This window comes from Rhinatrema bivittatum, chromosome 2 (genome assembly GCF_901001135.1).
Source record: "Rhinatrema bivittatum chromosome 2, aRhiBiv1.1, whole genome shotgun sequence".
Taxonomy (NCBI): domain Eukaryota; kingdom Metazoa; phylum Chordata; class Amphibia; order Gymnophiona; family Rhinatrematidae; genus Rhinatrema; species Rhinatrema bivittatum.
The window spans coordinates 77,966,590-77,991,549 of NC_042616.1; the positions used below are offsets into that span (position 1 = coordinate 77,966,590).

The 24,960-nt window shown below is 44.2% G+C and overlaps 1 protein-coding gene across 2 annotated transcripts in view; it reads left to right on the forward strand.

Moving 5' to 3' along the window:
* Nucleotides 1-12,407: 12,407 nt before the first annotated feature.
* The window catches only part of LOC115084059 (corticotropin-releasing factor receptor 2), a 670,575-nt gene continuing 658,022 nt past the window's right edge, over nt 12,408-24,960 (forward strand). For both annotated transcript variants that reach the window (XM_029588361.1, XM_029588363.1), the window contains exon 1: nt 12,408-12,666. In XM_029588361.1, coding sequence (XP_029444221.1) covers nt 12,631-12,666 — 36 coding nt within the window. In that variant the 5' untranslated portion in view covers nt 12,408-12,630. The remainder of the gene's footprint in view (nt 12,667-24,960) is intronic.

The following is a 24,960-nucleotide window of genomic DNA, read 5'->3' on the forward strand; positions in this document are numbered from 1 at the left end:
TATTAATTGCATCAGTAGCATGGCATCTTCTTAGAACTAATCGGAGAAAGTTCTTTTTTGCTCAACACACAATTAAACTCTGGAATTTGTTGCCAGAGGATGTGGTTAGTGCAGTTAGTATAGCTGTGTTTAAAAAAGGATTGGATAAGTTCTTGGAGGAGAAGTCCATTACCTGCTATTAAGTTCACTTAGAGAATAGCCACTACTATTACTAGCAACGGTAACATGGAATAGACTTAGTTTTTGGGTACTTGCCAGGTTCTTATGGCCTGGATTGGCCACTGTTGGAAACAGGATGCTGGGCTTGATGGACCCTTGGTCTGACCCAGTATGACATTTTCTTATGTTCTTATGTTCTTAAAGATTGCAAACACTCACAGTTAGGGTAAAGCTTAAATTCAGTCCACTTCAGTTTTCACAATAAGTCTTTTTCATAGACAAAGGTGTCAATACTTGAGAAATAATTTCTATTTACAGGACTAAAGACAGAAATTCAACGCCTCACATTACATAGCATCAGTATTCATAGGGAAAAGCACTCACGAGTCTTCCTCTATGATCCATGATTTTAAAAATACAATCCTAGAGGCACAGTCCATATGTATTCCACACATTAAGAAAGGTGGAAGGAAGGCAAAACGATTACTGTTATGTGTAAAAGGTGAGGTGAAAGAGGCTATTTTAGCCAAAAAGACATCCTTCAAAAATTGGAAGAAGGATCCATCTGAAGAAAATAGAATAAAACATAAGCATTGTTAAATTAAGTGTAAAACATTGATAAGCAGGCGAAGAGAGAATTTGAAATGAAGTTAGCCAGAGAGGAAAAACTCATAATAAAAAATTTTAAAAATATATCCGAAGCAAGAAACCTGTGAGGGAGTCGGTTGGACCATTAGATGACTGAGAGGTTAAAGGGGCTCTTAGGGAAGATAAGGCCATTGCAGAAAGACTAAATGAATTCTTTGCTTCCGTGTTTACTAATGAGGATGTTGGGGAGATACCAGTTTCTGAGATGGTTTTCAGGGGTGATGAGTCAGACGAACTGAACGAAATCACTGTGAACCTGGAAGATGTAGTAGGCCAGATTGACAAACTAAAGAGTAGGAAATCACCTGGACCAGATGGTATGCATCCTAGGGTATTAAAATCATCCATTGTACCTGAAGACTGGAGGGTGGCCAATGTAACCCTAATATTTAAAAAAGGCTCCAGGTGTGATCCGGGTAACTATAGATCAGTGAGCCTGACTTCAGTGCCAGGAAAAATAGTGGAAATTATTCTCAAGATCAAAATTGTAGAGCTTATAGAAAGACATGGTTTAATGGAACACAGCCAACATGGATTTACCCAAGGGAAGTCTTGCCTAAGAAATCTGCTTCATTTTTTTGAAGGAGTTAATAAACATGTGGATAAAGGTGAACCGGTAGATGTTGTGTATTTGGATTTTCAGAAGGCGTTTGACAAAGACCCTCATGAGAGGCTTCTAAGAAAACTAAAAAGTCATGGGATAGGAGGCGATATCCTTTCGTGGATTCCAAACTGGTTAAAAGACAGGAAACAGAGAGTAGGATTAAATGGTCAATTTTCTCAGTGGAAGAGGATACACAGTGGAGTGCCTCAGGGATCTGTACTTGGACCGGTGCTTTTCAATATATATATATAAATGATCTGTAAAGGAATACGACGAGTAGGTTATCAAATTTGCGGATGATACAAAATTATTCAGAGTAGTTAAATCACAAGCAGATTGTTATACATTACAGGAGGACCTTGCAAGACTGGAAGATGGAATTTAATGTGGACAAGTGCAAGGTGTTGCATATAGAGAAAAACAACCTTTGCTGTAGTTGCATTATGTTAGGTTCCATTTTAGGAGTTACCATCCAGGAAAAAGATCTAGGCATCTTAGTGGATAATACTTTAAAATCTTCGGTTCAGTGTGCCGCAGCAATCAAAAAAGCAAACAGAATGTTAGGAATTATTAGGAAGGGAATGGTTAATAAAACGGAAAATGTCATTATGCCTCTATATCGCTCCATGGTGAGCCTGCACCTTGAATTCTGTGTACAATTCTGGTCGCCGCATCTCAAAAAAGATATAGTTCGATGGAGAAGGGTCAGAGAAGGGCAACCAAAATGATAAAGGGGATGGAACAGCTCCCCTATGAGGAAAGGCTGAAGAGGATAGGGCTGTTCAGCTTGGAGAAGAGACGGATGAGGGGGGATATGATAGAGGTCTTTAAGATCATGAGAGGTCTTGAACGAGTAGATGTGAATTGCTTATTTACACTTTTGAATAATAGAAGAACTAGGGGGCATTCCATGAAGTTAGCAAGTAGCACATTTAAGACTAATCGTAGAAAATTATTTTTCACTCAATGCACAATAAAGCTCTCAAATTTGTTGCCAGAGGATGTGGTTAGTGCAGTTAGTGTAGCTGGGTTCAAAAAAGGTTTGGATAAGTTCTTGGAGGAGAAGTCCATTAACTGCTATTAATCAAGTTTATTTAGGGAATAGCCACTGCTATTAATTGCATCAGTAGCATGGGATCTTCTTAGTGTTTGGGTAATTGCCAGGTTTGGCCTCTGTTGGAAACAGGAAGCTGGGCTTGATGGACCCTTGGTCTGACCCAGCATGGCAATTTCTTATGTTCTTATCCCACACCATCTCTAGGACTCCTCTCCTTCCTCATCTCCTAGCGTACAGTATCTTTTGAATGCATTGAGGACCAAGCCGGATCCTCAAGATCATACACCACTCTATCATAGTAAAAGCATGGCTTTCTCAAAACCATTCTGTGCTTCTTCACATAGCATACCAACCATGAACTGAGCACATCCTGGTTCAAGGCCAGCCCTAACACCCATTCTCTTACAGCTTGACCTGGAATCATCAGATTTCTGGGAGGAGGTAGCTGAGGGCCCATAACACATCTCTACCAGTGCCAATTCCATACAATGTCTTGCCCTCAACGTGTGTGCGAAGGCTGCATTTTAGTGAATCCTACATATCAGATCTCCCTTCTACATTTGGCATATGCCAGACAAATGTTGGTCACATATTGGGTTGCCAATATATTAACATGCACATTTTGCAAACAGAACTTCATGAGAAAAAAACGTTCAAAATATGCAAACCCCTAAAATGTGAATGCTTTTGCACATTTTTCGTTTGAAGCCCCACTTCCAAAACAAAATTTAAAAAATTGTATGTTAGCCACTTCACAAATAGTAAAATGTCATGCATAGAGAAAGGTCATTCATCAAATCGTGCTAGGGCATTATCGCGCGCGTTAGGGCGATAACGCCATAAAGCACACTATAAATACCGCATCACGAAATGCATATGCAAATTTAAAATTAGTTGTCAAGTGGGAGGTGTTTGGGCAGAGTAAATGGAAATGAGGGCCGGTTAATGTTGCGTGTGATAAAGTAATGTAGAGCAATGGAGGTTTTAACGCTAGAAATAACTACTCCTTTTTTCCTATGTGTTTGGCCTGCGATAGCTGTGCATTATGGCCGAAATGGTATTTTTCGCAAATCCCGGTTTGGGATGGGAGAGGGGGAAGGAGAGGGAGAGAGAGAGAGCCTATGTGGAGGGTCACTTATAATTGAAATTTTTATACCACTGTAAGAGGGGGCATTATAAACTCGGGGTGGTGTTTTGTGGGGCAATTTCACATGCAAACAGCAAAGTAACCATCAGTGAAGATTTAATGTGATTTGGGGTAATGACAGTTAAAAGAAGAGCAGATTTTTACATTTTACTATCTAACTACCTTCATTGCAGCTAGGTAGAGAGAGCATCAAGCTAGGTATATAAGAACATAAGAACATGCCATGCTGGGTCAGACCAAGGGTCCATCAAACCCAGCATCCTGCTTCCAACAGTGGCCAATCCAGGCCATAAGAACCTGGCAAGTACCCAAAAACCAAGTCTATCCCATGCTACTGATGCTAGTATTAGCAGTGGCTATTTTCTAAGTCAACTTAATTAATAGAAAGTAATGGATTTCTTCTCCAAGAACTTATCTAAACCTTTTTTAAACCCAGCTACATTAACTGAACTAACCACATCCCCTGGTAAAGAAAACATGGTACAAATCTACTTTTCTTTTACCTTTCATCACTCCAAATCACATTTAATCTTCACTGATGGTAACTGTGCTGTTTGTCCGTATGAGTTACTAGGGCCCCCTCTTACAGTGGTATAAATAGTTAACTTTTCTGTGACCCTTTACAGAGGCTCTCTCTCTCTCCCAGCAAAATGATGGCTCTAGGTCATAGTTTGCTACATGCAAAATTGTATTTAACTTCAAAATTTATGACCTGCTGTGATGCAAGATCATGCAAAGCAGCTCATTAAGGGGTAGATTCTTAAACATATGCACATGTTATAAAATCCGGGGTGGTGGTGCAAGGAGGGGTGGAATATTGCAATTTTTACACGGTAACGCATCGTGGCCTTCCCCAGTTCCCTACCCCCCTGTCCATACTCCTTCCCTCTTCCCCTGTCCTCCCCAACCCCTTAAAAGCTCCTACCTATTTTTGTTTTCTTTCTTTACGAAGTTACGCCAGCTCCTGAGCTGGTGTAAGTTGCGCGTGCCAGCAGGCTGCTAGCGCGCGATCCCCCTGGAAAAGCGGCAAATGGCCACTGTACCGGCCGCCTCCAGCTCCACCCCACCCCGCCTCCTGGACCACACCCTCCCGAACCCCCTGACTGCCCCTTTTGCGAGGTCCGGCTCTTGTGCGCGTAATGGGGGTTACGCGTGCCTCCAGGCCTGTTCTAAAATGCGCGCAGTGCACGCAAGGCCCAGCCACATGTGTATTGTGTAACCCCCTGGATTTTATGTGCGCGGGGGAATAAAAATTTGGCCTTAACTATGAATTTGTGGAAAATCTGTGCACAAAAGACTTCACAGGTCAATTTTTGTAATAAACAATAACTACAACCTTTGCAAAATCTCACACCAAAGTTTGCTACAGAGCTCATTTGCATCCATAGCAAATTGTCACATGAACAGGTTACTAAACCATGGGAAATTTCCTGGGTTTAGTACATTGGCTTTTTGGTGTGTGCCTGTTTTTCTTGAAAATTTACAAAAAAAACTCTGCAGTTACACATTTACCTAAGGCAATAACATTATCACATCTCTTTTCTAGATCCAGCAATTGGTGCAGATCCTGCTCTAAGGCTGATTCTTTCATGGGAATCTATTCCTTTGACTGACGCTTTGAACTGACTCAGGTGAAGCAGGAGGAAAGAGTAGTGGATATGGCAAAGAGAGAATCTGTATCTCAGAGAAAGATGGGAGAACTACTTCAGACTCTTTCATCTAGTAACTATATTGGAAGGATGACCTTCCTTGGACCCGTATCTTAAGAACATAAGAATATAAGATTTGCCATTCTGGGTCAGACCAGGTCCATCAAGCTCAGTATCCTGTTTTCAGTAGTGGCAAAGTCCAAGAGGTAGAGAGATCTCGAGGGATAGACAGATTCCAAGCAGCTTATCCCAAGAATAAGTAGTGGATTTCTGCAACTCTCCCTTAATAATGGTAATGGAATTTTCTTCCTGAACTTGTCTAAACCTTTTTTAAGCACAGCTACACTAATAGCTTTCACCACATCCTCAGGCAACGAATTCCAGACCTTAATTATGCGTTGAGTAGAAAAATATTTTCTCTTATTAGTTTTAAATGTATTACCTGGAATGATAATCAAACTTTCAGGCCTTCCTCTCCTTTCTGTATTTGCCAGGTTGGAGGGTGGAAAGGGGAAAGAAGGGATCAATGTCACCAGACAGACTTTACCTGTCTGAAAAAAAAATAATGAAGCTCATGCATAAGCAACTGAGCAGCTAATGAAATCCATAGTCATTTATTTATTTATTTCACAGTTTATGACTCAGTATCCAACAAACATTTGCTATTCAAAGCTGTAGTAGGGGCTGTGCACAAGTCTGAATAAAAGTAAACTGAGCTAGAATGCATATATAATGAAGCATTGGGGGCCTTACTTGTTGGAAAATCTATCTATCTATCTATCTATCTATCTATCTATCTATTTATTTATTTATTAACTTTTATATACCGATGCTCCTGTATAGGATACATATCGCACCGGTTTACAAGAAACTGAACTGTCGCCGGATGGCGGATACAATGAAACATAGATACAATGGACATGCGGAGAAACAAACAGACATGTGAAACAATTAACAACATAAGAAAAATGCACTATCAGTAACTTTGAACCCTAAGTCTTTTCTGTCTAGTTACAATAGTGTCTTGATTTTTATTTTATGACTGTGTTGATTGATTATTCTAGTTTGTCTTATTTGCATTGTTTGTGCTTATGTTATCCCTCATTCCTCACCTTGAAATGGGGAATCGTGTCCTTAATGCTTTATCTCTTCAATATTTTCTCTGTCATTTGTGAAACTTCCCTCATTATCTATCCTCCATGCCACGGTGTATACATTTCTCACAAACACTTATTAAAAGTGGGGTTCAGCACCATACAATTTATTTTGTGGCTATTTTTTCTGCTTAACATAGATAGAGAATGGTCCAATAGCATATATATATATATATATTCGTATCTATAATTGTACTCAATACCACTTTGTACAAACAGGATTCTTTAGGGTTCTTAGTGATACTTTTAAAACGTAGAATATTAAAAAATATTACAGTAGAGAATAGAACTGCCTTAGAATTCAAACATTTACTGTTTTAATATTTTTCTAATTCTTTTTTTCATTTTCTCCAAGCATTCCATTGATTTCTTTTTGGGCAGATTACACTATCCAAGATGCTGTATGCTGAGAGCACTCTGGTCTTCTAGAAAACCCAAATAAAATGGTGACCACTTCAGTTCTCAGCATACACATATCCTGCTGTACACGTGGGATTTTGTCTTTTACTCCAAATATTAAAGTACTCATTTTTTAAAAGAAGCATGATCAACTGGCCTTATCCATTAAAAAAAAGATTAAGGCCCATACCACAAGCTGATCAGTAGACTAACTGTGGATGTAATGAGTCCAGTTTTATGTCACCTTTTCACTGATCCAAGTTTCAGTAAATCGCTTTCAAATAGCACTTAACTTTAGCCTTTAAATTACCTAGCAATTCTGTAAATTATACTGTGTAATGAAATATTACTGTTTTCCAAAATATATTTCCATAATATAACAATTAATTCTTAGTTTTGCATCATATGTTCCTGGAAGAGGTAACTGGATGGCTCAAAGGTTCACCATGCAGCTTTACTGTATGTTTTTTTTCTTATTTTAACTTTTGACTGACATTTTTCTCCTGGGAATCCTGGGCTTCTTGCCCAGTATAAAGATAGTTTTTAAGTACCTCTAATATAGTCACATGTCCTAGTGCTCTCCATTTTTATTATTTATTTCCTACATTCTATGCAGGATTTATGAGCTGTTAAAGGGTAACGCCATAAAATTAGAAGAAGGCCTATGTATTGGGATATTTCTACCCAAATGTTGACATATAGAGATGCTAGGAAACAGCCAGAGTTAAAGGGAATGGTGGTGTCAACCCAGGGAGAAATCAGTTTGACTTGGGGGGAAATAAAGGATCCTAATACTGAAGCTGCTGTATTCAAACCGAATCTAGCAGGGTGCAACGTTGGTGGAGCGGAGCCGGCGGTGCTGCGGTAGCTGGAAGGCACATTTCTGGTGGCGCTCTGTTGTCACTTCCTGACAAACCAGTGCCAATTTGAAGCTTGAAGGAGAAATAGAGAGAGCTGCCTCTGGGGGAGGGGAAGGGGAAGGGATTATCACCTTAAGTTTGCATTGCTCATTTTAGAGAGTCAGAGGGATGGACTTCTCTATCCGCCTTACTTCTCCCATCAAAAGAAAATAAAGACTCAATGTAGTCTACGGCTTTTTCTAGGGAGACGTACAGATTGCTGTTGACAAAGGATCATCGATATGAAAGAGGGTGGCTTTTTCTGTGCGGTGGCAGGTGGGCTGTCTCTTCCAGTTCAGGCTTCCCTTTTCTCATGCGGCAGTAACGGGCTGGCTGTGAACTCCCGGACAGGATTACAGGTACCCAGGGTTGAGCACCACTACCATCCGCAATGCCATGTCATGTGGCAAAATGGTGCTATTAGTTTCACTCAAAAATACAGCACCGTTTTCAGTGCTGAAGGGAACAGAGCTGCCTTATAATACACTATCAGTGCTAACGGGAACACCTTATAAATGAGCCCCAGACTGTACTATTCAAGAACAATCAACAGTACCAATACACAGTGCTACAGCAATCAATATGACTGCATTGGGTTCCACCATTCCTGGGATCCCGAGTGGGCCGACTGTGAATGGCAGTAAGATATAGCTCCCAAGGCAACTTGCATCACTGTTTTGCTGTTACTTTCACCCTGCCAGGGACTTAAAAGAAATGCTTTCTTTGCTCTGTCACCTCATTTACACCCTGCTGGGCTTGAAAAAGGCAAGCTGCTTATTTTACCATCCCTGAGCAGGAAGGGAACAGCAGTATGCTGTCACTTTCCCCACTCAGCAAGGAGATGAGCTGAAGTGCACTGCACAGTGAAGGGAGGAGATTTTCTATTTGTTTGGCAAAAAAAAAGAGGAAGAGGGTGGTTGAGAGAGTGGAGACAGAATGAATTTTGGTTTTGTGGCCAGGTGTAGAATGTGTGTGTGTGCGTGCGTACATGCATTGATGTGTGTATGTGAACTTCAAATGTGGTGTCGAATTGATTCCAAAAATGTCTTGAAATGGTACTGGGAGTCAAACACTGGAATGGGCTACTCAGGGAAGTGATAGAACAAGCAAGCCCGGTGCAAGAGTATTTGATGCCCTAGATGTACCATTGATTATGCACACACACACACACAACCCCCCTCCCATTTACCCATTGGCAGCATAACACTCCTCTTACCAGTGCCAGTGGCTCCAGCACAGGGTCCCTTCTCTGGCAGTATTGGCTCTGGCATAGCATCCCTCTGGGACTCGTGCTGGTAGGATTTTGCTGCCACCCAAATTTTTGGCACTCTAGGCAACCACCTAATTTGCCTAATGGAAGCACCGGCCCTAAGAAGATGGGTAGGCAACTCTGGCCCTGGAGTGCCACAAACAGATCTGGTTTTCAGGATATCCACAGTGAATATGCAAAAGGTAGATTTGCATAGAATGGAGGCACTGCATGCAAACATACCTCATATATACTCACTGTGCCACTGGAAGGTAGTAAGAGCAGTTTGGGGCCTCTCTAGTTTGTGGATACCCACTGTCAGCTTCACCCAGCACACCTTCTTTGCATGGTGCCTTCATTAATCTGCCCAACCACTGCACAATGCAAGTATTAAGACAAGCACTGGCTGTAAATGTGAGAGACTGAGGCCTCACCCAACATACCCTGAGGGGTAGATTTTCAAAGAGATACGCGCGTACCCCACGAAAACCTACCCCAAACCCCCCCCGCGCACGCCAAGCCTATTTTGCATAGGCTCGGCGGCGAGCGCAAGCCCCGGGATGCGCGTAAGTCCCGGGGCTTGCAAAAAGGGGCGGTCGGGGGCATGGCCAGGGGGGCGTGGTTTGGGATCGGGGGCGTGTCCGGGGGCTGTGGGCAGTCCGGGGGCGTGGCCGAGTGCCCCGACACAGCGGCCTGTGTCGGAGCCTGCCGCGCTGGCGTGCATAAGTTACTACTGCCTGGAGTAAGGGGGAGGGTCTAGATGGGGGGGGGGGTGTCTAGATAGGGCCGGGGAGGTGGGTTAGGTAGGGGAAGGGAAGGGAACGGGCAGCGTACGCAGGGCTCGGTGCTCGCAAGTTGCGCAAATGTGCACCCCCTTGCATGCGCCGACCCCGGATTTTATAAGATACGCGCGTATGTTATAAAATCCAGTGTACTTTTGTTCGCGCCAAGTACACGCGCGCGTATGTTTTTAAAATCTACCTCTGAGAGTCTACCCTGATGAAAAAATGGATAACCCCGGAGGGAAACATTTCCTTTTGTACTTTTTATTTTTTTTAATATAAATGTACCAATACAAATCAGTCAACTTGAATGGAGATGAAGGTTCAACTTGGAAACACGGTAAAGACCTACAAGTAAGACTTCCACATGTTTGCTATAGGAAATGGAATTTCCCTGAGACATTTGGCTGCTTACATCCAGAAGAGTAGTATTAACTTGGACCTGGGAAACTGTGAGCTGTATTTATTCAAAGAGCAGAAAGGTTTGTGATTCTTAGCACTATAAACAAAATATATTGCTTATGAACTTGATTTGTTTGTCTGTGTACACACATTACCTTCTGAACCATTTTCAGAAGATGTATATACTGTACACCTTAAGCTAGAAACCAAAATAATGTTTTCCCACAAAACTTATGGAGCTGGCCCAAAATTTAAACAAAAATGACTTTATTCCATGAAACAAATCGATCTAGGCCCAAAATGAAAAATATGATTCAAGAACTAAAGCAGAGAATCGTCAGTCTCTGCATCCAACTCAGTTTCTCAACTCACCAAACACCAGAGGATTTCCTCCTCAAAAATTAGTTTGTAAAATTGGAATTCCTGCATATTGACACCAAGAACATCTGATTCACCAAAGCTCTTACATAATCTGTCACTGGGGGCATGGCTGAACCTATGGGAGCGGGGGAATTAAGGGAGAGTGGCAGGTCTTGGGGCAATTCAGTCCCAGTTGGGTCCCCTCCTCCCCTCCCCTTCCCAGGGATATTGAAGAGTGAGGAGAGGGGATGGACTGTACCTTGTGGCCCAGCTCACGTTTCCTTGAACAGGCAGCTGCAGCTTTTGCCCCACCATTACTCTTGAGGTGATGTTAGATGTCATGGGGAGCTGTGGTGGGCAAGACCACTTTCACAGTGCAGGGCCCGCCCAAAACTTAGCTGCCACCAGAACACACTATGGCCACCCCCAACAGCCCAGGGCTGCCATCTTGTTAAAGGGTCTGAGTGGCCCAAAGTAATCCTCCCTCCCTCTCAGGAGTGGCCAAACCCCTCAGGGTCTTTTTGAGACCCTCTGACCCACCTCACCATCCCTTGAGGCAGCTACTGTGAACAAACATGAGAATAAAAATCAGATTTAATCTTGGAGCAGGCCTCACCTCTTCCTCCCAAGCCACTCCTCTTTTTCAATTCCCCCTTCGGGCCAGCAACCCCCCCCCCCCAGTATGTCCCCTGCCCCCCACCCCTTGCCTTACCTATTAATATCTGGTGGTTTAGTGAGGCCTGCAGTGCCCCTTAGGCTTTTGGCCCTGCACTGCCACTGAAAAAATGGCACCAGACAGCTGGTTTTGTACCTATGCCATGGGGAAAGGGGGTTTTGCTGGCCTGGGGGTATGAAGGCCTGGAGAGGGGAAATGTGTAAAAGGGAGATGGCATTTGGGAGGAAGAAGCAGGGGCTGCCCCAAGACTAAATGTGATCTTTATTCTCATTTTTGTTCACAGGGACCACCCTAAGGGATGAGGAGTAGGAGGTGGGACATAGGGGGTCTCACAACACCCCTGGGATTTAGTCATTGCTGGGGGGAGGGGGGGGGTATTTTGGGCCAGTTGGGCCCTTTAAAGCAAGGCTCCAGTGGCATCAGGACACACATTAGCTTACTATGCTCCTGAGGAAAAGTCAGCTACAACTCTAGAGTTGTAGGTAAATGAATCAAATAACATGGCTTGTGATTTTTGAGGCAAGCAGTGCATTTTGATTTACATATTTTAGTCTAGTACCTGTAATATTGAGGTGAAATACTGCACAGGTAAGTAAATGACTCCCATAGTTTGTTTTTAGAGGGGAAAAAAAGAATCCTCACAATTGTTCTGCAATTCTTTTTCTGCTTTAAGTATCAGCCTCACTGCAATTCATTTGGTTCTAATATGCATCTGTGGTGGGGGGAATTTTGAAATAACAGCTGGTTCTGTAAAAAAAAAAAAAGTTCTTTCCACTAAATATTGCTGATTTTGCTAATTTACTAACTTCCAAAGTATTTTACTGACAACTGGGGCTGGACATATCTTTTACACTGTAAGCTTAATGAACAGTGGAATAGGATGCCAGAGGTTAGCAAACTGCGGAGAGGAAACCAAGGGGAACAAAATGCATGCACAGCCTTTCTTACTTCAGTTTATCCAGTTCTAAAAAACAATTAACTAAGAGGGACAAAAATTTACCAGAAAGGGGGAATTATCACTACCCCACAGTACCACCTTCAGGCAAACTCTGGAAAGGGGTGCAGAGGGGAAGAGGGTCGGAGGGTGGGTTGGTAGTCGGAAAAACTTTAATTCCGCTCTTCCGGAGTCGCCGGATGATCGCGGCAAATCAGCGAGGGGGGGGGATTGAAACCCGGCCGGTGGGTTAATCCCCCATTCGCGTGGCCAGTGTGAACCTCCCCATCCCCGCTATTTCCCCGGAGCGGCGGCAGCGTGCAAGGCGAGATCGCCCCCTGGCGCGCCGGCGCTGCCTGACGCCGGGTGCGAGGCGCGGGCCGAGGTCGCCCCCTGCTGCGGGCCCCGTCTGCAGGTGGCGCTGGGATGCTCCTGCGGGCGGCGCTGCCGGGGCTCCCGCGCAGGGCATGGGGCGGGCAGGGCGCGCTCACTCCCGCGGGCAGCCGCTATCATGAGAGCCGGCGCTGGCGCTCTCCTCCTCCTGCAGGTAAGGCTCGGGGGGGTTCGTCCCCTGGTGGGTGCTAGGTCTGGCTTTCGGGGCCTCCCAACTCTATGGCTTTTTTTTTCCCCTTGACTTTTAATTGTGGGATTATAGCGCGGTGGAAAGCCTGAATGCGAGCTCTTATGAGGAATTATCCGGAGCAGAATAAAAAAAAGCATCTGGTTTTTGTACAAAATTCTTCAAGCAATACAGTGATGTTGTTTTTTTTTCTCTCTCTTTCCAAAGCGCCGTTGTAAGTTTTTTTTTTCTCTTCTTCCCCCGAACTTGAGTAACTTTCCCGTAGCAATGCACCGCCCTGGCTAATGCAATCAGACCCGGCTCAGGTAGGAACTGAGGTGCACTAGAGCTCTTCAGCCGCGTGGTTTCATTTTTACTTGGCAGATTTTAAGAAAGCTTCGCATCGACTTTATTCACTTTGTTGATGAAAGCTTTGCGGTTAAAACAAAGAGCAATAAATAGCCTGAACCGCTGGGAACGGTAACCCCCCCGACCCTCCCCCTAGCCTGCAGCAACCGGACGCCCAATGCTGCTGTCAGGGAAAAGACGCGCACAGATCATCGAGGCATGAAAATCCATTACCCCAAGCAATAGGGCTGTCATTTACTTTGAGTTTATATTTTGATAAATAAAATAAATCGGGGGCCTTTTCGGTGGTGGTGGGGGCAGTTATTGACTCTTCTGCCTTTATGGTACGTGATTGTAACCAAAATGCCCATCTCGGGGAGGGAGGGGGGAGGGACGGGGCATTTTACAGATTTAACCGCGGGCACAACTTTAATAGAGATCCTGTTGTACTGCCGCTGTGAAGCAAGGGGGTGAATCGCTCTTCTCCCAGAGGTTAACATTTTTATTTCAAATGATCGGGGACGTCTGTGAGCGCGGACTCACTCCTCCCCCCCCCCCCGCAGTGACTCCTGGGCCGGAGCGAAGGGGAAGCTGAAGTGCGGCTTCCCCGGGGGACCCGATCCAGGGACTCAGGCTGACAGCCCCATTTCAACCGCTCCCCTGACGAGAGCCGAGGCTTTTTTACGCTTCGGCCAACAAAGGGGCAGCGCATAAGTAACTTAAACCATCCTGACCGATTTTCAGCGCGGAGGGGGAGAGGGAAACACATTTGCTGGGCGAGAAGCCGCTCTTTCTTCGTGTTATTTAAGGAATAATTTTGTCAGCGATCAGGGCGGTGGACCGACGGGAGAGGGGTTAGGGGACGGGCTCTGGCTGTTTAGAGCTGGCAGGCAGAACTAAGCTGCTCTGGAAATGGACGTACCCTAGGAAAATGTCACCCTGGGAGCGGGTCACTGGGCACAGAAGGTCACCTGCCTGCTGCTTTCCATGGAAAGCAAACGCGTGGGGCTAATGCTCAGTGGCATTAACGCGTCTTCTTCCTGTATAACACCAGCGCAAGCTTTCCCGCATGTATCTGGCTTAGCAATGTTTCGCTCGCACTCGTTTTCTGAAGTACTTTGTTTCATTAACTTGTCTTTTTTTTTTTTTCTTTAATTGCTCATTGAGATAAATAATTCTCAAACTGGTGGCCTGCAAATCACGCGATTAAACCAATATAAATCAGGAGAGACTCGGTCGGGGGGGGGGGGGAGCGGGCTGTTTTTTTTTTATTTTAAAGGTTTTCCCCGAATTGTGCTCCCAAGCAGAACTTGCCATAGACTTAGGGATAAAAAGCATGCCGGTGTCTGCAGTGGGGGAAAACACTGGCGCAAATCTGCATTAAATAAACTATAAACCAAATATGTTTTGGGAAAAAACTTTTATTATTATTTCTACATTCTAATTTGGAGAAACAATTATTAACTGTTTTCCTGGATAGTGCTCTGTCGGTTTGTTTGTATTCAGCGGGTGGAGGACATTCGATCTGGTTGCTAAACCGATCACTGCAAGCAAAGGTGGTAAACGGTGTTTCCTTTAGCCTTTAGTGAAACAGATGTTAGGACCGCATGATGCTGCTCCCTACTGAGATGAATGGAAGATAGAGCTAGTTCAGCAAACATGTATTTCATCTGTGCAACTAAGTACATTTTTTTCCCCAATACTATACAATTTGAAACAAAAATTGGTATATAATGGCCCAGTGTGGAGATTACTTATGGCACCAGCTTGCTATGAGGACCAAACAAAAAAGACCCTCCCCAAAAAAAAAAATAAAATAAAATGTCCCGATGAGGAAGTGTTCAGTTGGCATTCTGTAACACTTTTTCTATAACAGACACCCCAATCAAATCCAGAGAGCTCTGCCAGCAAATTATGCTATAAAAACTGCAGTCTTCCCCCCCCCCCCCCCCCCCAAAAAAAAAAACCCCAAACAAAAACCAAAAGACTTCTGGGAATTAATATAAACACACACTGGAGCAAAGAGATTGTGTGTGTGTGTGTATATATATATATATATATATATATATATATATATATACATACACAAGCCGTTAAGCCCATCACAACGGGCTACATTACATTTTTGTTTTCGGTCCATTTTCGAAAACAGCACCCTCCTACACTTTTTCTCCCTCATTCCCCCTTCCCCCTCAGTCACTCACCCCCTTCCCACCCCTCAGTCTTACTCACTCTCTGTCTCCCACTGCCTCCTTCCCCTCACTCCCACCTCTCTCCCCTTCCCTCAGTCACTCCCCACCCTGTCTCAATCCCATCTCCCTCAGCCCTCCTCCACTCCCTTTTTCTCTGCTCCACAACTTCTTACCCTTCCACTTACTCACATCCCTGTCTCTCACCTCTCCCTCATTCTCACTCTTCCCCACCCCCTACCTCCCTCCCTCTCAGTCCCTCCCCCTCTCAATCCCTCCCTCCCACTCAGTCCCTCCCCCTCACTCATTCCTCCCTCCCTCCCTCGCTACTGGCCGCCGCTGCCGCCGCTCCTCGTCATTCGCTGCCGCCGCCGCCACGGACGCTGCCGCTGCCACCGGACGCCGCCGCCCGACACCGCCGCCGCCGCTGCCACCCGACACCGCTGCCGCCGCTGCCACCGGACGCCGACACCGCCGCGGCCACCCGACACCGCCGCCGCCATGTTTTTTTTTTTTTTTTTTGACGCTGGTTAAGACCGACGTCCTTGCCCGCACATGCGCAGTAGAGCGCAGCTCTACTGCCCATTTGCGAGCCGTCGGTCATGGCCCATTTATAAGGTAGATATATAGTACTAAGCCTGTGACCACATATCAAACAATTGCAATAGTGCTGGGTGCTTGTGAATTTTAGCTCCCTGCTCAGTTCAGTCAAGGAGGGAGTGACACGCAGAGTAAATCTCAGAAGAGACTGGGCACATATAGCATGTGGGGTGTAGGGAGGAGGTGCAAAAATAGGGGATACATAGAGAAAAATGGAGAACTTTGGACTGTCAGTCCAACACAGTTCACAAGCTTCAAATTAGTTGGAACACTAAAAAAAAAAAGAAAGCTTTGAATAAAATATATATACATCACTTAAAGGTTTGCTCTCAGATAGACTGCAGGGTTTATGGAGCAAAGTATTGCCATGGCACAGTTTGAGGTTAAGGTGTGAAGGTTCCTCTGTTAAATCAGAGAAGCCATACTTGACATGGTTGTGTTTAGAAATCAGAGAATGGAGGATGTCGCACCAGTATGGTGTAAGGGGGAACTTGTGTCCCCTTAAACTTGACCCAAGAATCCAGGGCCACCATCAGCAAGTTTTGGGCTCATCATCAGTGCTTGCCTGCTGGCAAACCTGCCCCTGCTGGCTGGAAAGAAGAAGGCTGAGTCATACCACCTGCCTCAGCTTCTCCTACATTCTGCAGACCCCCATAAACCCTTACCGGCTCTGACAGCGGACCTGCTAGTATCAGTTCAGGAGCTGGTCTCCTGTTGCGTGATTTGGTTCATTCATATTAGCTGCTCCCTCTTGATTTTTGTCTATATAACAGCACTACTTGTAGGGATGTGAATCGTGTCCTCGATCGTCTTAACGATCGATTTCGGCTGGGAGGGGGAGGGAATCGTATTGTTGTCGTTTGGGGGGGTAAAATATCGTGAAAAATCGTTAAAAAGCGTTAAAAATCGAAAAATCGAAAAACCGGCACATTAAAACCCCCTAAAACCCACCCCCGACCCTTTAAATTAAATCCCCCACCCTCCCGAACCCCCCCCCCAAATAACTTAAATAACCTGCGGGTCCAGCGGCGGTCCGGAACGGCAGCGGTCCGGAACGGGCTCCTGCTCCTGAATCTTGTCGTCTTCAGCCGGCGCCATTTTCCAAAATGGCGCCGAAAAATGGCGGCGGCCATAGACGAAAAAGATTGGACGGCAGGAGGTCCTTCCGGACCCCCGCTGGACTTTTGGCAAGTCTCGTGGGGGTCAGGAGGCCCCCCACAAGCTGGCCAAAAGTTCCTGGAGGTCCAGCGGGGGTCAGGGAGCGATTTCCCGCCGCGAATCGTTTTCGTACGGAAAATGGCGCCGGCAGGAGATCGACTGCAGGAGGTCGTTCAGCGAGGGTTCCGGCGCCTCGCTGAACGACCTCCTGCAGTCGATCTCCTGCCGGCGCCATTTTCCGTACGAAAACGATTCGCGGCGGGAAATCGCTCCCTGACCCCCGCTGGACCTCCAGGAACTTTTGGCCAGCTTGTGGGGGGCCTCCTGACCCCCACGAGACTTGCCAAAAGTCCAGCGGGGGTCCGGAAGGACCTCCTGCCGTCCAATCTTTTTCGTCTATGGCCGCCGCCATTTTTCGGCGCCATTTTGGAAAATGGCGCCGGCTGAAGACGACAAGATTCAGGAGCAGGAGCCCGTTCCGGACCGCTGCCGTTCCGGACCGCCGCTGGACCCGCAGGTTATTTAAGTTATTGGGGGGGGGGGGTTCGGGAGGGTGGGGGATTTAATTTAAAGGGTCGGGGGTGGGTTTTAGGGGGTTTTAGTGTGCCGGCTCACGATTCTAACGATTTATAACGATAAATCGTTAGAATCTGTATTGTATTGTGTTCCATAACGGTTTAAGACGATATTAAAATTATCGGACGATAATTTTAATCGTCCTAAAACGATTCACATCCCTACTACTTAGCAGTCATAAACACTTCATGTCATTTCATAATCCCACCTTGTCTTTTTTTTTAAATTTTTTTGGTGCACTGACATTCCCTTAAGTTCTATACGTTTTTTTTTTTTTATGGCGCTAGTCTACTCTTTCGTCAGTCTCATTCTATAGAATAGGCTTCCTTCAGATGGACAAGATATAACCTCAGTCTCTGTGACTGTCAATCTAAAGACCTGTCTGGTCTAGCCTTTGCACACCCTTAAGCAGGAACTTCTCATTGTTCATTTCACTTCAGAGTTGGAAGGTGCCCGGTCAGGGTATGCTAATAATGTAACTTATTTCATCCTGCCTTGCTGCCCTGGTTGTTTTCCTAGAACTCGGATTTCAAAAAGAGTTTTATTGTAGACACAAAATTGGGGGGATGGGAGGGGGAAAATGTTTGTGGAAAATGGCACCCAAACATTAAAGGATGCTTTGTTCATGGTCACTGCTTTCTTACATCTGGACAAAAGAGCAACTGATATATATAAAACGCACATTCTCCATCACCAAGCAGCATCTGGACTCCCTCCCTGGGGCCAATGTAATAAAACCTGTGGTGACGGCGCTAGTTGACTGCATGGTGTGTGGTTTTTTTTTTTTTTTGGTTTTTTTTTTTTAGCGCGCACAACAAAAGCAGGCGCCTCTGCAAGATGTAATAAAGGCCGTTTATGTAAATGTGCACAGAAAATCCGCTCTGCTGTGAAACCCGCGCGGAAAAGCGTGCACAAATGCGCGCTCGCAGCCCTGTGTATAATAAACCGTGCACAAACTGATGCCGAAACACGTATTCGTGTGATGACCCACAAGTGATTCTCGGGGTGGGGGGCCTTCCCCTTTCAATAAAACCATGAAGAAATTAGTGGAACTGAAGGTGGCTAGAGCAATGTTTATCCCCTGCATGTTCCGTCTCTGATCACGTGGCAGCAGTTCCAGTGGAAGTCTGTAGGCAGTATGCACTGGTAATGCAGCAGATATTTTTTTCTGCTGATCTGCAGAATGAAACAAACATCTGGAATAAGTGAAGGTAATCCATGATTACTCCAGAGCTGCATGGGCATCCACACTAATGCCAGCAGAGCCGGTCTCCAGACGCGCTTTAACTTAACTCCTGCGCTGACCCAGGCGCTCTAAAACCCACACTAACTGCCGCTCGCCTTACTGCATAGCCTGTGAATAGTTAATTTTGCCTTATTTGCATGCCCTAGCGCTAAACCAGCTCCTTGTTTTTTTTTTTTAATAATCTTTTTTTTTTTAGAAATTTCACATATAACAACAGTAAACACAAAACCATGAACAATCAAAAAATCACCAAGAACAAACACGTCCACACTGCTATCCTCCCCCATATCCAAGCCCTCCCTCCCCTTCTCCCCCTCCATCCACCCAGTAGCTGAGAGCAGCATTAATCTATAAAGAAAGAGAGAAGGAATGATGTCCCCGACTCAAGTGAAAGAGGTGCAACAAATAACAGAGTCCAGTTTGAAATGGTTCGTCAAATCCTTTGGCAATGAACGCACAAAAGGTGTCCAGACGACATGTGAAGAAGACATGTGAAGAAGAAATGGATTTATTTATTTATGAATGAACTTTTTTATACCGACATTTGTGGGAACATCACGCCGGTTTACATATAACTGAGAAAGGATGGAAAATACAATGAACAGGGACGGGGGAAGTAGGATCAAGCAAGAAGAGAGGAGAAAGAGTTAAAGTGAGGAAAAACTCAGTACTAGGAAGAAGAAAGGAACAGTACCACGGGGAGGTACAGGCAGTGAAAAAACCTTGTTATGTAAACAAAGTAAGACCATGATGTAAGTACAATAATAATAATAAGCAAACTGTAACTCTACAAAGTAACCATGATATATGTACAATAATAACAGTTTTGGAAAACTTTACATTTGGAGGGAGCAGGAGATCGCAAGGGAGTGTTACCATAGATAGAGGGTACAGACATTGAATATAATTTTAATTTCAGCAAAAAGTAACCAGGTTATATATAGAGGTATATGAACTATATGAAAGATACGGGGTAGGGGAAGAGGGAATAAAGGAATGCATGTACTTCTACATTGAGTGAAAACCAGCAAAGCGACTGAAAGCAGAGTATTGTGCAACTGTCTAGTTTTGTTTCGAGTCAGGGTAAGCCTATTTGAAGAGCCAGGTCTTGATTCCTTTTTTTGAAATTGCGTAGACAGAATTGCTCCAAAGAGGTAAACCAAGTTCTCAACTAAATAACCCCTTTAGAAGAAGAACCGTGGTAGAGGAGCTCGCCTATACTACTGGGGCTTTATGATCAATCAGGCAGAAAGCCGAATTCCATAAAATGGCTGGAGCGTTAGCAGATATAAAAAAAAATTGCTTTACAGACATCCAAAAGCTTTGTACTACCGCACAATCCCATAAATAGTGCATTAATTTAGCCTAGGGTTGAAAGCACTTAATACAATGGTCTGAGGTAACTATACCTGCCATATACGCTTTGTGCAGCCAGAATATAATTCTATGCAAGATTTAATATGTATTTTCCAATACACTGCACCCAACACAGCTTTCCTCACTAACTGATCGGAATCATATAGCTCATCCTCAGATAACGTATATTGTAGATCTTTCGACCATGTACTCGCTAAAGAGGAATATATAGTATACTTAGAGGACAAATGTAAAAAATTATAATACAGTGATTTGGAAACCTGTGCTTTTGCACAAATGTACAAATCGTTGAAAAGGACCATTAGTGAAGGATCTCATATCATCCACGTACAGGGCCTTAAGATAACTGACAGTTTGCTTATACACAAGATGGTCAGCACTGGTAAAAGAGAGAGACTGGCAACAATAAGAAAAGGATCTCACCTTTTCCATCCTGTAGATTAATGAAGCTAAACTGGGCATTCCTCATTGGTAAAGCTGTGGGAAATTTTCATTACCCCACCAGGCAAAAACGTTGGATTCCCCCACAAAGGCATAAAAAGAGAATTTCCACGATAATTCCGCAAGTTGTCTAAGAGCACGCCAATCTCTCCGCATAGAACTTAACAGAGAATTGGAGAGATAGGGAGGCAAGGTCCTGTTTTTGAGAATGAAGCAGGTGCATTAAACTAAAAGGTTTTGCAAATTTCACTTCCAATAGCACCATTAAATTGTCTTGGATAGACTGATATATCAACCATTCCCTGAATATCTGCAAGAGTCATGCCAAATTATAAAATCTAATATGTGCAAAGTCTGCTTTAGGAGCAGACAAAACAGGAAATTGAAGCCTTGCCCGCCTGAAACCCCAAAAGAATTGTTAGCACTCTTTTTGAGGAAAACTAATATCCTTTTTCTTCAAGAAGAGGGGTAACATCTGACGCCAATATAATAATTTAGGTATCAAAATCTTTTTAACTAACACCATTCAACCTTGTAAAGATAAAGGAAAATGTTTCCAACTGTACAATTTTTTTTGGAACCCTTGAAGAAGAGGCATGCTATTATATTGGTACCAAAAGGCCAGGTTCTTGTGTATTTTAACCCCTAAATACTTGACAGAATCAGTTGCCCATGCGAGCAGGAAATTAGGCCAGGCATCACAGAGGTGACCACCAATATCCATCACTTCTGACTTGCTTAGATTCAGTTTTAAACCTGAGAAGGTACCAGAATTATGAATATGCCTCATAAGTAGTGGAAGGGTAACCCGGGCATTAGTCAATACCAACAACACGTCGTCCACAAAAAGCAGAAGATTCAGCTCATGGGGCCCTATAAAGACTCCAGTAATGGCTAAATCTCGCTTAACTTTGCGCACCAGAACCATAGCATAGTAGCCATGCCATTAAGAACTTATGCAAGGCATAATGAAGGCTTCACATATCAGGTCACAGCTGATTTTCCTCATTGCAGACCATCCACAAAGCTCTTGGCGTCCGGCACTGAGTCAAAAACATGCAAAGCACTATTGCACCATACTTTCAGCTTAGCTGGAAACTGCAAGGTAAATTTAACTTGCTTAGCCGCCAGACGAGCTCATACAGGCTCAAATTCTTTTCGCTTCATGGCCACCTTGTAGGAGAAATCTTGAAACATTTTAATAGAGCTATTTTGGTACTGCAGTGTCATAGTCTTATGGGAAGCTTGCCAAATCAGCTGCTTATGCTGAAAATTAAGAAAGTGGACAATCATGATTTGTGGCCTCTGATCACCATCTATTTTAGGACTCAGTCTGTGCGCCCACTCGATAACCAGCGGCGTTATCTGGTCAGCTAATCCCAGTGCCTTTGGAAGCCAATCGCAAGAAGCTTGGCTAGCTTGTTCTCCTCAAGTGACTCTGCAAAGCCTACAAATCGCAAATTGTTCCATCGGGAGCGATTCTCTTATTCATCTATTTTTTCCTCATGGGCCAGGACCAGCTTTTCCAATGATTGCAGTTTCCACGCCACAGCTAAGGTATCATCTTCAACGACAGTCATGCAACCTTCTAAGACATCCACCTGCGGGCTTATCTGAGCATTCACTGATTTAAGGTCAGCAATTTGGTTGGCTACAGTGGTAAGATGCCCTTAATCAAGTCCTTATGAACAAGAGTCTTGCTATACCTTGAGTCTATCAGGGCTTGGGTTGGAACGTCATCCAGTTCCACATGGATCACATATTCCTTATGCATGATATCCACCAAGTTAAAACTTTGAAGTTTTGTGAGAGTTTTTGCCTATTCCTACCTTTCATTCTTGTCCTGGAGGCCACCCTCCACAGCCTGTTACATCTTGCATTGTTCCGCTAGCTTACTTTCCCACACTATGTCCTCCAGCCATGAGCATTCTTCAACTGTGTGGTCCTCTGCTTTACAGTAGGAGCATGCCTGCGAGGGGATTCCTGTATAACTTTACCCATGTCTCCCAAGGGCCTCTCCACATTGTTTTTCCATACAGGTAGCAATCTTCCTTGTGTCCATTCCCCACACAAAGGGCACAGAAGGAGAAAGTATTTGTAACCTTATTACTGGGTTGAATGAGTCCCTCCAAGACTCCCTTTTTTTTTTTTTTTTTTACGGCTTGAGGATTGTCCTTGCTTTGAAGACTTTCCTTTGTCCATGTGCACTTTAGTCTCTCATGTCAGCTGTGTCACCAAGCTGACATCCATTGCTTTGCTTCAATCATATTAACAGTCTCTGACCAAATGACTTCTTCCACAGTTGAAGCAAACAGGAGAAGTTGTGGTCTGTGTGCCGGGGTCAGACTCCAAGTTATCCACTTTTGAAGTCCATTGCTGGGGTCTTCCAGTCATTACTGTGCCAGGGGGCCTGTGTGGGTTGCCATTCCAACCTCTGGGGTACATCAGGCATTAATTGGGCCTGGTGGAAGGCATCTGCCACTTCTAGTGCTTTTTCCAAAGTGAGTCCTGGATGCCTAGAGACCCAATTCCACATGGACCCCCTCTAGGACCTGTTCCAGAAGCACTTGGTTGACTACCTCAAGACCAGTCTTTGCCTTTGGCTGCAGCCACTTTGATCTGGTATCTTTCAATTGATGGAACAGATTTCAGAGACTTCCCCCTGGTTGTAAGATGCCCCTTCAAAACTGTTGCCTAAAAGTTTCTGATGTATATCCTGCTCCTTTCAGGATAGCTGTCATCACTTCCTCATAAGTGGCCCTTCCATCTGGATTAGAAGCTTGAAAGTCTGCTTAGCTTTTGCCAGTGAGAACATTTGTCAGGTACATGTTCCAGTTGGCTTCCAGCCAACCCATCATGCGGTCAGTCCTTTCAAAATTATTCAGGAAGATCTCCGGTTCCTTCTCTGCCTTCACTTTAAAGAGAACCAGAGATGGAGGCCGTGCCTGCGTCATTGTAGTTTGCAGGGTTTGTACTAACTAATTCAATATCATTTGCTGGTTGCTCACTAACGCCAGCAACTGGCCAATTTGTTCATTAAGGGTGTGCACCAATTTCCAAGTTTTCTACTGCCTGTTTTTTCATAGAATCGTAGAAACTGATGGCAAAGACCGCAGACCTCAGACAGGAACCTTGCTTGCAAACATTCAAGAAAAAACTTAAGACCTGGCTGTTTCGCCAAGCCTTCCTGTAACTATCCCAATACCAGCTAGGCTATTGATTAGGTCTCAGACACCAGGCATGTAACTAGATAATCCTCAGCAAAGTCACTGTTGTACCGTCATTGTTACGAAGTTACTCTCTCTGCCTCTAGCGCATTCCTCTCCCCAACCCTTCACCCCTGTTTTATTGTAACTTTCCGGCAACTTGTTTATGTTATTATATGTTATTTTATGTTAAGGTTAAAGTTTATTATCACACTGTTCTTTGTAAACCGATTTGATATGATTTTCTCATGAAGGTCGGTATAAAAAAAGTTTAAATAAATAAATAAAATAAATAAAAGTCCTTTCGTGATGCAATAGTGCACAGCTGATCCAAGCTCACGTTTTGTCTTCACATCTTCATAGCTAAGGATCCTCTATACTTATCCCATGCTTTGAGTACTGTTACTGTTATATTTTTGGGGGTTTTTTTTTACTTTGGTACTGATTTTTATATTTGGCTTAGCCTTTCATATTTACATAAATCAGTAGTATTTTAACTTTTATGTTTTAATTGTTTTATGAGCTTTTTCTTTTAGTACCCATCACTTTTTTTTCTAAATTTTTAAATTTACATTATCGAAGCTCTCAGAATAAACAGGCCCATGGCTACCACAAACATAATTTTGTTTTTTCTCTTACGGTCAAGTCAGGCTGCGATATTGAGAGCATGCAATGTTCCTTTCCTAGAACTGCTATCTGGTAGTGGATTGCCTTATTACCTTCAAAATTCATTTTTTCTTCTAACTTTTATGAAATATATTGGGTGAATAAATATCTGGTAGCCGGGGGAAGGGGAAGAGTAGACTTGATTATATAGAATTGTTCTTGTAATGCACCTACCATTCGTAAACAAGAGGTATTGCTTTCCCTTGCAGTTAGTTATTGGAATGTCAGCTTTGCAGCTTGCGCCGTACAGCACGTCGCACGGAGGAATGCTGGCAACCGGTGGAACACACTGTGAGACTCCTGAGGTGCATTCGCTGTAAACAGTTATCGCGCCTCAGGAAACCCACGGCTCTGCAAGATCTTCCAGCCTGCAGTCCTGTGCATCTCATGTAGGAGGACACGGGTTTCATATTATTGAATTTCATTGGTTGGACTTAACTATTCACAGTAGGTGATGGCTTGCTGAACACCGCTA